Source organism: Mycteria americana, chromosome 3 (assembly GCF_035582795.1).
Source record: "Mycteria americana isolate JAX WOST 10 ecotype Jacksonville Zoo and Gardens chromosome 3, USCA_MyAme_1.0, whole genome shotgun sequence".
In the NCBI taxonomy this organism is placed as follows: domain Eukaryota; kingdom Metazoa; phylum Chordata; class Aves; order Ciconiiformes; family Ciconiidae; genus Mycteria; species Mycteria americana.
In genome coordinates this window covers 120398495-120413412 of record NC_134367.1, presented here as the reverse complement: position 1 = coordinate 120413412, position 14918 = coordinate 120398495, and the positions used below count along the sequence as shown (strand labels likewise).

Genomic DNA, 14918 nt, shown 5'->3' with positions numbered 1-14918 from the left:
CTAGTGACACAGTGATATGCCATCTGTGGCTCCTAAACCAGAAGTCCTGGAAGCTAAAGGCTTGCAGGGACGGGATCACTTCTGTTTGTACTGCTCTTTAAATATCACTGTTACCTGCTGCTGAAGACAAGTTACCACTCAAGCAATCTTCACTCTGACCCACTTTGGGCATTCTCATACTAGCTTGTCCTGCATTTTCTTCTTTGGAGATGCTTCCTGTTGTATTGTGTCAGTTAGAACTGACAAAACCGCTTAAATCCAAAGTTCATTTGTGTGAGGCCTTGTCAGACTCTGACACCTCGTGTCTCCTGGCAAGGTGGCTCAGTATTTGCAAATGAGGAGCCTGAAGCATTTAAGAGAAATCTCCACAAAGTGAATAGTGTCTGAAAAAATAAAATAATCCGACACATTTTTGCACACAGGAAAACAAAACCTCACTAAAAATCTTTTAGCAATGTAATGGACGCAGCAGCATACAGTCAGTAAGCTTTGCTATGTATAAGCACATTGGCAACTCAGTATCCAGGCTCTAGATCATATAGTGCACCACAGCAACTCTGCATCATCTTCACAACGTAGGGACTTTACATTTAAAATGGAAAATAACCTAAAGAGTTATGAGCTACCTCAGAAACACGTCTTGTTCTCAATGGTGTTCTCTGATTCATGGCTTAATGGTTCCATTAGAAGTATTTAGTGTTCCTTACTCTGAACCTTGTTTCACCTTCTCTGACCAAACAAGGACTAAATAAACTTCCTTCAAAAGTTTGAAACAACAGGTTCTTTGTACCTGGGTCAGACAGGTACAAGGTACTGCTGGGCTCTGTTATCCCAGAAGGCAGCTAGAGACTTCACTGTCCTCTGTATAGCAGATAGCTATGGAGCACAGCGTGGTCGCTGCCCCATGGAGCTCATCAACCATGCGAGTGAGACGCACAGAGCCCACAGGTACAAGAAACAGAGACCACAGCAGTGAAGAGCTGTGCCCAAGATCACAGAGCAGACCACTGGCAGTCAGTGCAACTAATTTGACAGGACAAGGACTGTAAGAAGGTGGGATGAGAGCAGAATTTGGCTTTGAACAAGCACATTCAGCCTTGAATGTGTGGCATATTTGTTTGCCTCAACTCATTAACTGGTATAGAAATCCTAGGTATATCATCACCCTTTAAATACATGGCAACATCTTTGCAGAATGGTGATTTCAGGAAAAGAAAAAGACCACCTCTGGAAGTCTGGCTCAGATCACAGATCTAATTAGTTCTTTGCTATTAGATTTCACCTGAACTACCTCCTGGGTAAGAAACTGGCAAACCTTAAAGTGCATGCATCTTCAGCCACAAGGTTTCCCCACTTCCCCATCACTACTTAGCATTAAATACTAGAAAGCAGACATGTTTTGCTAGCTTGAAGAAACATACTAATGGAATGCACAGAAAGTTTTCAGTCTTGCAGGGAGCTGAGCAGCCAGCTCCCTGGACAGTCAAGGGAAGCACAGTCGCTCAGCTCTTTGCAGGGCTGTGTTCTACAGACCCAAACCAGTATTAGCTGGCATCAGCAGGGAGCTCTGGATTAGTCCCTACCTATGAAAGTTACTGTCCAGTACCATAAACAAAAACTTCATCTCTGTCGTGGTGATTAGAGCTGAAGAAGCTCTAAATCCAGCACAACAAACACATGCATACATATATCACTAAAAAGGACCCCCAAACCAGTACCCCCATTACCTTCCACAGATACTTAGTCTGTTGCACTTATTAACAAAAGGTGACTCTTTAAGCAATGGCAATTTGTTACAGGTCAGGCCCACCCCTAAAGCTACCATGCAGATGAGCCACCAGCTCCTAGCTCTACAATAATCATGCAGTAGTTCTCAGTACAAGACTACAGCATCCAGTTACAAGTTTGATAGGCAACTGCTTAGGACTGGCTTTAGGGAGGAAACAAAACTCCTGCCAACATTCAGAACCACTTAGAAACATTTAGAAACTTAGAACATTTAGAACAATTTAGAAACCACTTCACTGTGGGAGCATCCCAAATTGGAATTCAACCAATTCTGTTTCTGCCTCTATAAAGAGAGGCTGGCAAGGATTTAATGAGCCTATATGCTCAACTAAAAACAATGAATGAAAGGAAACAACAGTGATGGTCCCTCGGAGTCACCCTCAAATACGCAAATCCCAAGTTCTGTATTGTACCAGCATTTTTTAAGTATTCAGGGATAACATGCAGAACACATATTATGCTCCTTTCCATGTTGAAAGGCTTGGTAATTAGACTGGCGGATACAGCTGAAACTGTGTGCCTAATGAGAGCAAACCTACCAAATCCTCTTTTTCTGGGAAAAAAATATGACCTGGGTAGCAGAAGAAAACTCACTCTGAGCAGAAGATGCAACTCCAAACAAGTCAATACAAAACCTCAGACTACAGCACACAGTTGCACTGCACCTCTGAGAGACAAACTCCCAAGCTCTCCTTTATGCACAGAACCACAGAATCTGATCAGGCAAATTCAGTAAGTGCAACTCCTTGTCTTTGTTACTGAAGCATTTCCTCTGGACTTGATGTCATGGTTTAACCCCAGCCAGCAACTGAGCCCCACACAGCCGCTCGCTCACTCCCCTCCTGGTGGGATGAGGGAGAGAATCAGAAGAGTAAAAGCAAGAAAACTCGTGGGTCGAGATAAAGACAGTTTAATAAGTAAAGCAAAAGCTGCGCACGCAAGCAAAGCAAAACAAGGAATTCATTCACGCCTTCCCATGGGCAGGCAGGTGTTCAGCCATCTCTAGGAAAGCAGGGCTCCATCACGTGCAACGGTTACTTGGGAAGACAAACGCCATCACTCCGAATGTCCCCCCCTTCCTTCTTCTTCCCCACTTTATAGACTGAGCATGATGTCATACGGTATGGAATAGCCCTTTGGTCAGTTTGGATTAACTATCTTGGCTGTGTCCCCTCCCAACTTCTTCTGCACCTGGCAGAGCATGGGGAGCAGAAAAAGTCTTTGACCAGTGCAGCAACAACTAAAACATCAGTGTGTTATCAACACTGTTTTCAGCACAAATCCAAAACATATCCCCATACTAGCTACTATAAAGAAAATTAACTCTATCTCAGCTGAAACCAGGACACTTGATTTCTAATTATTAACTAATGGTAGTACAAACTGTTCATTTTCACAGAACATAGAGGTACTCTGAAGCATTTAAAGTCTAAAAGGCAAGCCACATGTCTCAGTTTTTTCCCTTACTGATATAAGTATAGTGCTCTAATTCTCCTTAAAATAGGATTAGTTTTCTTCCTCAGACTGTGAAGAATAAAGCACTGTCTTTTTCTCTTCCAGGATTTATTCTTGGCTGGATGCTTTATGTAACACATTCCTGAAAAATTAATTTACGAAATATGTAAGACCTTCAGCAGCTCAGTGGTGCCGAGTGCTTTATTTTTTGTGTCGTGTGGTTTCCCTGTATTCCTTTTATGTAAGGTAGCATGAATTCCACTTTGCAGCTTCATTCAATATTCAACACAACTGGGCCACAAAGAGATGCTTGGAAAGTCAATGCTGCCAAACTCACCAGAGCCATGTAGTTACCCGACCCAAGGGCCTGCCCCTGACTTCAGTGGAGCTGCATAAATTCAAGTCCACTGAGCATCTGCCCCACTGGACCACATCATCTATACAAAATTACTAGGATTTGAAACATTTCACCTTTTTTTTTCCTCTTGAGAAGACTACAGTATTAAGAAAAATCTAGTATTTTGATCATATTTCAGAGTGTACTTGGTTAGAAATCCTCAATTAAAAAAAAATACACATTCATTTGAAAATAGGTGTTTCTTTGCTTTTGATAAGTTAAACAAATCACCCGCCTTGACAAAAAAGTGGATGTTTATACCAGTATCAGGGACAAAAGAGAAAGTTGCTAAAAACAGAACTTTTGGAAAGGCTAAAAAAATGACAGTTGCACCCAAAAAAAGCATAATATAACCGAGCTTTAAAGACTCTTCATTTACATAACAAAATCAGATCCCAGCACAGCTGTAATTGTAACAGACAGAAGTAGGAAGGCTATTCCCAGACAAAAACAAATACTTCCCCAACAGAAAACATTAGCCACCTTATGCCAAGATCCATGCAGTAAACAATGTGCAACTAAAAATCCTGAGAAGTATTCCCACATCAGCCTTGGGGATTGTTTAGCATCATTTCTCAACAGCAGTAATCTGACATAGGACTGAGCTCGCTACAGTGACATACACCGGCTGCTGTATACTGTATGCTGACATACACCGCCACCAGCTGAAGAAAAAAAAAAATCACTAAGCCCTCTAAGTTCCAAGCATGCAAGGCTGGTAGCATCAGAAACTGGTAACATTGCTCACTAGAGGGCAGCAGTAAACGAACCAAAACCAATAAAAATCCAGTAATTCCCAAAATAGGGGCCATGATCTTCAGCAAGGCCAAGGTAGTTATGCACAGGTCATCTACCTAAAAAAACCCCATTCATTCTGATGGTGTTTGGGATCACAATTCAAACTGAAGAAGGTTTGCAAGTGGGAGAGCATGTTAACTTCCTGCAGTCAAAGGAGACTCTTCATAACAACACAAAGCACCTTTGTACAGCACCCTCCCATTCATCTCCACATCAAGCCAAAAAGTAAGATATTCTTTGGGCAATCTATAACTTTTTGGTAAGGGAGACTATCAGAAGTTTCTGCATCTAACCACGGCAGCCAGGAGTGCAAGTTCAAGTCCTTCTTAGCTCAGCTTTGGCTCAGTCTGAAAGTGATTTAAAACATCACGCGTTTTGGATTTACAAAGTTAACATAGACTACTTAAATGAGAATATATATAAAGGTCTTTAGCCTTCAGGTTGTCTTCAGCATGGCCAGACAAAAAACCATTTTGGAAATTCTGCTACTTTTGGTAACAGTCGTAGCTGAGACGGCCAAGCTATAATTTCTATACCAAGTAATGAATCGATACAATAAGTGCTGGGCTGAACTGAACCTTCAAGCACCCACGAAGTGCCAGCCCTGAAAGGTTGCTGCTGACATGACAAGTACAGCCTGCTCCTTTCATTTTCAGCTTCTACGTCAGCACTTGTGCACAATTCCCATACAGAAAAAGCACAAACCATGCCAGACTTCTTCAGTAAACATGACCCACTTCTGCAAAAGAGATTAAGCAACTCTTGACAGCCAAGTGGACGTGGTAAACAGGAGAGAGCATTTAAGGACAAGTCAGAACACATGCACCAACATTAGCATGACTCCTCACTTGCTAATAAAAGACAAAACAACCCACTGCAAACCCAAGGATGTAAATTCACTGCATATGTGTACCATTTTTTTCAGAGAAATCACAATTGCATATAGAACTGAGAGCTGTGTTAACAGGCTGGATATTTCTGCTTTGTTTAACAAACATGCTTGGTTGAAAACCCAGAAAGCAACCGAACAGTCCAAAAATCATTATGTCCTTTATTTTTAAACTAGGATAATCTTGTGATCAGGTGTCCTCTTGACGTGAGCGGCAATTTCAGCAGCAGTGCCATGGCCCAGACTGAACGATTTGCCTGGAGCCACTGAGTCTCCAGTGAAATGCGTCTGCTCCATTTTCTCCAAGCTCTCACAACTTCTTCCAAACGGACTACTTCTGACGGAAGCCTACAAAAACCACAATCGATCAAAAGGAACCTACAGCCTGGGTCCCCGCATTGGAAAAGCAATTAATACCCTAACATTACTTTTTCCAGAAGCCACCATTCTGGAAAGACTGTAACCCCATGTGAAAGACAGGACACGTTGCAGAGAGCTCTATCTTGGCAATATACCTGTGCTGCTGCCAGAAAGAGCAGCTGTCCCCACCTCCTCCATACAAATATTCACGTGGCTGCCCAGCAAGCTGGGTCAATTCCCTGAGCTGGCTCCTCATGTGGCCACCTGAATACCAACGCTAAGGATGGAGCAGGAATAAGAAGCACAGCCAGGGGCAGCCTGGGACTCTCGCTGCATTAAAGAGGTCAGGGCAGTCCATGGAAAATAACCAAAGGTAAGCCTGGGCTCAAACCTGAGGCAAATTGCAGGAACCAAAGCAGTGCTTTTGGAGAGGCAACTAAAGGTTGAACACCCCCAAACTGGCTTTTATTATTGATTTTTTTAAAAAAGCTAGCCAGCTTTTAGATACACACAGGCCTCTCCAATCACACAGTGAACTCTGTCTTCCTGCTCCACCCCATCTCTCCAGCATCATGCTTCCTCTCCTACTGTCATCCTTCCTCTATTTTCTCTGTTCCTGTGACGCTACATTTTCCATGTACCTTCCCCTTCCGCTGGATGACCCTATCTACCCATCCATTCTCCTAACGACACAGCTTTTTAACTACTTTTCATTACAAAGAAAAAGGGATTAAGGGAGAAGCTACAGGACAAACAAGGAGACCCATTCCGCCAAGATCGCTAGCCCCAGGGAACAGCCATGCAGGCAGATAGGGCTGAGCTCTGCCCATGCTTCAGACAAGCGGTCTCCCAAGCATGGTGCCACGGCTGAGCTCTCAAACGCTGCCTCCAAGCTTGGTAGCATCGCTCCAGGGCTGTGCTGGCAAACCCAGCTCTGTCAGACCATGCAGCATGGGCAGAGCCCAGGACCCTGCCCTGCCCACATCTGTAGTCTATTCTCTAACCCTTTCTTAGGCTGCAATTTTTCCAGGCAAAGACTATGTTTCCACTGTCCCTGGTACACTCTGGTGTAGTGCCCTACAAGAAAAAGGAACATTGCCAGTGACTTATTTCACTGTAAACAACCTTTATTAGCTGCCTTTCAAATATTAATTCAAATAATTTAAGGCTTCCCTCACACACACTTGGGCACTGCCAACTAAGAAATTTTGCTGGCAACTTTTCTTAATCCGGAGGAAGTATTAAGGTGTTGCTGCAGCATTGTGCAACTGAGTGATACAGATTAGAAACATTACAAACAATTAATTTTTTTAAATTATTTTTCAGTATCGGGTAAAAAAAAAAGGAAGCATACTGAAAGGTTCACTGATCTAATTTAATTTTCTCAGTCTATCACCACTTAAACACTTGAATTCACTACGACAATAAGCTAAAAGTATGCATGTTTGTTGCAATAGCAGAACCCTCACTCCTGCACAAATCGTAAAACCACTCGTTTATACGCAACTTAGACATTTAGTAGTATTCCCACAGGACTACTGTTTTCTTGCCTAGGGATGCCTGCTTTCAGAAGGCCCTGTTTTCATGGCTAATGGGTACTATCTTCTGCTACTACAAGTGATGGAGCCTCTCTAGACTAGTAAGACCCATTACTAGTGACTCAGGCACTAGGAATACCTCCATATCCATTTCCAACTCCTGAGGCTGGGATGGCATGATATTTCAGTCAGTCTCAGTCCAGTTCATGTGACAGATGTCAGAAAACACAGCCTATGCTGTCAGTCTGCTTCTTTGCTAAGGAAGCTGTCACATGCCCAGAGACGTAACGGCCTTTTAGAAATGCTTTTGAATCACTAAGGAAGATTCCCACCCCTAATAAAAATCTTCCAAGTTTGATGAGAAGACCCATCATCCATCCTGCCCAAGCCCCAGGATACAATCTTCTGGTCATACTGTGGGGTGCAAGCTATAGCCACTCCTGCTCTCCTAATTTATCTTGTGCCACAGCAGCAGTTTACAATGTCTCATGAGAAAACAAACAAGCAAAGGAGCTTCCTTTCCCATGATACGTTTGACAGAACTTGCTTGTCCAAGAACATCTGGTGCAGGCAGACTGTTTTTAAAACTGTCCTCCTGTCACTTCTGCCACACTGACCAAACTCAATGGCTTAGAAAGCTGAAGTTGCATCAAAAAAGAAAGAGAGTTTAAGTGAGTATGTGTATTGGTTTGATGCTGTTATAAGGAGAAAGGAAGCAAGATGTTCAGAGCATGAACTGAGTCCGGTTATTTTACTCTCAGGAGCACCGGGTAAGGAACCATTTTATAGCATGCATCCCAGTTATTGCCAAGTGGTTTCAGTTGTGAAGGGTCTCTAAAACAAGCGCTGAAGGAGGCCTGATCTGCCCTCCTCAGCACACCCGGAATCCCCACTGACAACAGGGGGTGTTGGAGACAGCAAGGAGGCAGGATCTGGCCTCTCAGCATGCCTCGGTACTGAGCTTCAGCTACATATTCCACACATGCACCGTAAATGACTCCCTCAATGCTGTCATTTGGGTTTAGAGCTGCCTATCTTCATTTCTGCATATGTCACCGCCGCTATGCCTCAGACCAGTCTTAGGACTGCTGAGTGGTCATGCAGTTCTTCTGTGCATCCCATTCATCAGAGCAATGAAGTCCAGTTGCGCCGAGCCACACTAAATGGTGTTTGAGCAACTAAGCCACTCTACAAACATTGCAGGAACTGCCTCACAGCTCCCAGAATTTCTTCATACCTGCGACCCAGGGCTTGTGAAATGCCTTCCAGCCTGTCTCACTGTTAGAGGAACTTCCCCATCCTCCTCTTTCACGACAGCGGAAAAGACAGGACATTCTTTGTAGTGGTGGTCACCACTCTTATGCACAAAAAATAAAGCAAAACTTCAAACCACGTCACTATTCCTCTAATGCAATATGGATCATGGAATGTAATATGGATCATGGTTTAAAGTGGAGGTTACAGTAGACGATTTGCATCATTAGTAACATAAGACACGTGACTTCCTGGTCTGCACAGGAAAACCAAAGCAAGGATTGGTATCTACTGTTTGCAGATTTCATTACAGTTCTGGATGTCCCACAATTAAGAGGTGAAGACAACTGCACAGGCAAGTAGTCAACATCAACAGAGCTAGATTACTTTGGTAGATCCCGCTGCTTAGCATGCAAAATAGTGGAATTCCCACTGAAAAAACTCACGTCTAATTCCAAGCCAACTTCTTGAAACTATGCCAAAGTAAACCACACAGTGCCAGAGGAAGAAGAGGAGCCAAACTCTACTTTTACACTACTTAAGACTCCAAAGCAACCAGAAATGTCATCAGTGACGTTTCAGCTGCTCAGGTGCCTTGACAAACCATCTCCACACATTATTTGCTGATCAGATTTTATTCCCCCCCCCAATATTAAATATAATTACAACAACCTTCAGCCCAGCCAGTATGAATATATGGCAAGAAGTGTCACTGGGCCAGTGCATTTCAATTTCACGCTTCTTGCCATATATTCACACTGACTGGGTCAAGGAGTGTAGTCATCAGAATGTGCCAGCTATCCCTCAATCTTCTCAGATACACCATTACTCCTGAGAATCTGGAGTAGTGGCTGACCTGAAATGCTGCTTCTGCAGGAATCAGTCCTCCTTCAAGTGAGGAAACTGCTGTCTCCCAAGAGCTGAACTGAAGCAGTTCTATCACAGCCAGGTCATTAGCACAAGCAAACATTCACTGCTACAATTTTAAAGTAACAGGCTACAGAGGCCACATCCTGAGCTCAGGAGTGGAAGATACGTGATGAGCATGTGAAGAACATAAGGAAAAGTTTAAAAACATTTCTTACTAACTATGGTAATTTCAGACAGTATCTCCTACTGGAAATTGCCTGGAGGATTGCTCTGTGGGTTAGTTCAAGTAACTCTTTTCCTCTGAGAACACACTAAACATGAAGAAACAGTGTTATCAAAACATTAGCAGCTGATAGTATCCTCTGAACTCCTCTCCTGTGTCTCATGACCCACAGTTCTCACTGTATCTGTCAAGCCGGAACTGACTGTAGTTCTGGTAAACTGTGTTTTAAGACAAGGCAGATGCACCAGTATCAGACTGCTGTTACTCAGTCAAATGACACACTGCCTAAATAGATAATGCATTGGCTAAAGAAAGAGCAAGTGGAGAGGCAGAAGCTGTTACCTGTTGGCGGAGAGGGAAAAGTATCCACAGAACGAAAAAGCTCCTCGCTGTTTTCAGAGCTGTGTGGAGGCAGAAAGCGCTCTGCTAGGTCACAAACAGAGGGTAGGTCCAATATGCTGCTCTCCTCCGAGTGACAACTTGGTGACATCTCTTTTCCTTCCATGGTCCCACTGCAGAGACACAAATGTGACTGAGCTGGGTTTTTAGAGCATGAAAATCTAAGAAGTCAACAGAAATGATCTGGCATTTTTGCAGTGCTTTATGAGCTGAGAGAAGCTGTTCTAGCATATTTGTGCTTCATTTAAGAAAATAAGAGAAAATTTGAAGACGTAAAGGAAGAACAGCAAAACCCATAGACAACAGCCCTCAGCCCTAAGTAGGATAACTAGGTGTCCACAACAAATCTGGCTTTCCTGGAGGCTTCCCAGAAGTACAGATTCAGGCCCCAAAACTAGAAAGCTATGGAGTATATTCCTTTCAGGGTATATTATGTGTGCAATTTAAAAGGAAACATGTTCTACAGGGTTCCTTTCCACTGATGCTTCTAGAAGTCACAAGTTAAACCCATCCCTCCTGGCTCTGTTCATGAAGTTCATCATGCTTACTATAGCAGAAGGAAAGAGCATCTTAAAACTTGGTGGTCTCAATCTCACAGGGATGGCAAGGATTTCCTGGTGGGGAGACACTAGGGCAGCTGTTTGTATATCCTGTGCACAGCACTTTGGAAAACTGCAGTTGAAATATCCCCACATCCCAAAACCCTTCTCTTGAGCTCCCTGAACCAGTCCACCACCACAGAGGGCAGGAACACACAAATGGGTGGAGAGCACGGCACGCCTGGTGCCATCTAGCTCCACACCAAGGGACACTGTGGATGGGCAACTCTTTTGGAGAGGATGAAACTAAAGTGTTCCAGTCCAGCAGCTCCAAGCACAGCCACACAAGTGTCTGGGGCAGGAGAGGAGTGAAAGGCAAAAACTTGGTGGGGCAGCTCACAGAATGACAGACAGAGAAAAACCTTGGGCCAAAGCACAATTAGCACTGATTTAGTAAGAGGGGCTCTCTGTAGACCTCAAGGAAAGACACCTGCAAGGAAAGATGCAGAAGAGCCCCAAACACCCTCAGCTTCCATCTGAGACCTCAGCCACTAGCCTTTGGCCACCCTGCACAACCCCTTTTAAGGCAGCTGAGACTCTCAACTAACAGTAAAGGCTCTGAGCAGAGCACTGTTGTACTCCAGCTCACACCCCTAGCAACACCAAATAGAGCAGGAATTGACCCAGTCCTTACTGCAAGGCCTTATGCCAGAAGGAATTCCAGGCAGGAGCTTCACTTAAACACCCACTGAGCACTGATGATGACATTGAGCAGGGTACATGTGAGCTGACATTGTGGTTTTTTCCCCTCACTCAAGTGACAGATGAAGCTTTTCATGGAAAAAACATGGACAGAACAAGAGTGTTTCTCATGAAACGTGAATTTAGTTCCCAGCTCTTACAGATACTCCATGAGATTTTATGCAAGTTTCTTCCTGCATCTGTTTTGTCTACCTATATGCAATAAAAAAAAGCAGATCATGGCTATCTGCGCTGCCCCCTTCACCAGCTGTATCATTCTGCTATTTTGGTAGAGTGACAGGACAGAGGAACCAGATCCAGTGGTCAGGCAATGGCCTGGGACCCTGCAGGCTCACATTTATTTCCTCTTCTATAAAATGAAGAAGGCAACACACTCCTATCTCAGGGGTGTTCTCAGTGAGAAGTATTACAGCCACAGGGGCCAAAGAAATCCCTAGAAGGGACGAGTACTGAAAAATGAAGTAAATACCCCCATGCAGATTTTTTTTTAAAAAAACCACCATTCCTTAGATGCTTCTGTGTTGAGTAAACTTGTAGCTAAGATGCACCTCTGACCTTTGCAGAATGCTAACTCGCTAATGAACAGAGTGGAGATGTTGGCTGTAATACTGGAGGAGACCAGCTGCCTTGCCTCGGGAGGGACAAGCAAGGTCAGTGCATTCACAGAAAGTTTCCAGGAAAAGCAGAGTGGAAGGTTAAAAACAAAACAAAGCACACAACCCGCTGCCCTCCAACAGCCACATCAGAGGGAAGCTTCTCCTCCATTGCTCTTCATGTCCCAAAACACAGATGATCTGTGCGTAAGGAACACAGAGAAGGAGAAACTTTCCTCAAATATTGTTTTCATGATTTGTGCTACTTTTTAAGTACATGAATATTTTAGAGAACAAAACTGCCTATTTCAGCCCTTGGTCTGGAAAAAAAAACCACACCAAAAACCCAACCAATCCTACCCCTCCAAGGGCAAGTGGGAGATCATAGCAAGAGGAGCTGCTGGTGTGGTACCACAGGAGCTTAAGGCTGTCATTGATACGGGCTGCTGTGATCCTGGCTGTCTCTGCCAGCTGCCTGTGCCAGCCTCCTTCCTCGTATTGCCACGACAGGGCTAACAACATGTGCAGCCACATGATGATCAGGTTCAGATATAACAAATCACCTTTTTTTAAAAAAAAAAAAAGTTTTCCCTTGGATCAGCTCCCTTTAGTCCTCCAACAATTTCAGAGTGCAGTTTGACCATGTAAGGCAGCGTAAGTCAAGGCTACAGCAGTTCTACTCCCAAAACTGATGGAGAAACTTGTTTGTGAGGATAAGCAAGACCTCAGCTAAACCCTGGACCTTCAGGCACGTCGAAGAGACACACTATTACCTCTGTGCCATACCTGGGAAGAGCACTGATGCAGAAGTAGTCCCCTTGGACAGAGTCTGGGAGCAAACAGTCTGTCACTATTTCAGAATCCCCTCCTTCTTCTTCATGGTTTGTCAATCCCAGCTTGCTAGAATGAAACAAACAGGTTGGTTACATGCTTTGCATCAGCTGGTCAGGCTGACGGACAGTGTGACCTTCCAAAGCACATATGTCAGCCAATGTCAACAGTCAGTCATCACATATACCACTGTTTGTCGGGTCTGGCACAGAGAAAGGTTTTTTCTAGGAATCAGAAATAGCACATCCAGCGATGCCCTTGAATCTTTTGACACTGATGGAGACCTCCTGGAAAGCAGTCGGTACACTCTAGAAATAAAACCAAGATTTTCTTTACAAGAAGGTGCCAGATGGGCTGTTTATTCAAAGCCTGTAAAGCAGAGAAGCAAATTACAGCTGGCATCCATCCCTCCCTCTTGCAGAGGAGCAGGTAGTTCCCCAACAGGTTTATCTAGCGGTGTTTTGACACCAACACTGATAGCCTGTGCTGCGTCAAACCTTGACCAGGAAAAGCATTTTAAGAGGGCCATGAAACCAAGCCTGCAGACCAAGCCACAGGCCCACGAAACCCAAATCTTGTTTCCCACCCTCTGCCATTACCTCATTATTTTCAGTGAGCAACCAGGACAAACGTACTTTCTGGAGGAAACTGGCTCTGCCTCAGGGCAACCCTCAACCTGCGGCACTGCGCTGTCTGGGAATTTCCCAGACAAATGCATACAGGGGTCCTGTACAAACACACCGGGTCGATGGTGCGCTGCGGCACGTGCGATGGGCACGTCGGTCGGTGCGAGGCGCTGGCCTTACCGGCTGTCCTGCTCAGCCGGTTTTGGGGGGTGCAGGAGAGGGGGTCGTCTTCCTCCCGGTCTCGTTTCTTTCCCCCTTTCCTGCAGGCAGAGACACGCGTTATTTCAACAACCGCTCCCTCGGCACCAAAAGGAAACAAGAGCAACACAGGGCAGGCCCCCCCCCCCCCCCCCCCCCCCCCCCGGTGCGAGCCAGGCCCTCCCAAAGCCCCCGCGGCCTCGCCATGGCTGCGGCCTCCACCTCCCCGCCACTTTCTGAGGAGAAGAGGAGGCTGCAGCACCCCATGGACAGCAAAACATCGCGGAGCGGAATAAGGGGAAAGCCAACAGCACGCCACAGCTGCCCCGGGCCGGGCCGTATCTCCACAGCCCCCCCTCCGGCCCTCCTCCACGCTGCTGAGCGGGAGACGATGGCCCCGTGCACGGTCCCGCCCCGCTCCGAGGCCGCCGGCCGCCATGTCGGCTAAGGGCGAGGTGAAGCGGGCAGAGCCATCTTGGCTATGGGCAGGCGCGGCTGGAGGGGCCCCGAGCACCGCGCTGGGTGGGGGGCGCGGGACGGCGGCGAAGCCGGCGCTGGCACAGACCCGGGCGGCAATGGCAGACGCGGCGCCTCTCTGCCGCGCCCCCGGGCCGGCGAGAGCGTCTGCGCGGGCGGCAGGTCCCCGCCTGGGGGCGGCTGGGCCGGGGCACCCCGCGGGGCTGCGGGCGGGCTTTGTGTGGAGAGAAAGAGAAAAGAGAAGAAAAATACATACAGAGAAATAGGGGGGGGGTTAAAGCTGTTTCCAGTCAGGTTTTCCTCAAAATACATTTAACTCGGTTTTAATTCTCTGGCTTCAGAGGGGAGAGGTTTTGGTACCACCGCCCTTCACCTGGGTGAGGCGAGGCAGTAGCGGCGCTGCCAGCGGCGCCATCTCACACCTGGCACATGGGCTTTTGTCTCATCCTGCTCAGGACTTCATTGTTTTACACCGCTGCTGTACAAGCCCCAACCCAAGGCGCAGCCTGGAAAAGGCCCAAGGAGTGGTGGAGCACAGGGCTGTGCTGGGTCTGCGAGGCGGAAACAACATAGCAGGGCCCAGAGGAAAAAAACCCACAATTCTCACTTGGGATGTCAGCAGGTGGGTAGGCTGTGAGTCTTTTTCCTACATCTGACAGAGCTCATCTACAATAATTCATATGGAGGTCAAGGAAACAGGGGGCCAGTTGTCGGCTGCTGCGCACCAGGGGTGTCCATGCCCTCCCATGTGCCACCAAGTTTAACAGGCAGCGCGGTGGAAGCTTTGCAAACCCTGCTGGAAAGCAGGATACAAATCACACTGAATTTGGGGCACACACATCATTTCGGCACGTGGCACAATTGCTGTGTGCTGTGATGGCCATGACAGGCGTGGTGACAAGGACCCCAGCGGCAGTCACG

The 14918-nt window shown here is 46.0% G+C and overlaps 1 protein-coding gene across 17 annotated transcripts in view; it reads right to left on the bottom strand.

Annotated features, from left to right (window-relative positions):
* SHLD1 (shieldin complex subunit 1) overlaps nucleotides 1-14079 on the bottom strand; it is a 65276-nt gene extending 51197 nt beyond the window's left edge. For 12 of the 17 annotated variants that reach the window (XR_012774898.1, XR_012774908.1, XR_012774901.1 and 9 more), the window contains exons 1-3: nucleotides 13296-13397; nucleotides 12652-12765; nucleotides 9915-10084 (exon numbers count right to left, since the gene is read on the bottom strand). Coding sequence is in view for 1 of the 17 variants with exons in the window: in XM_075496773.1 (XP_075352888.1) it covers nucleotides 9915-10084; nucleotides 12652-12765; nucleotides 13296-13300 (289 nt within the window). In the remaining 16 variants the exon portion in view is untranslated. Of the gene's footprint in view, nucleotides 1-9914; nucleotides 10085-12651; nucleotides 12766-12883; nucleotides 13005-13295; nucleotides 13583-13782 lie in introns of those variants that run through there. The other 5 variants (XR_012774906.1, XR_012774907.1, XR_012774911.1 and 2 more) reach the window with 3 other exon arrangements.
* Between the last annotated feature and the right edge of the window lie 839 nt (nucleotides 14080-14918).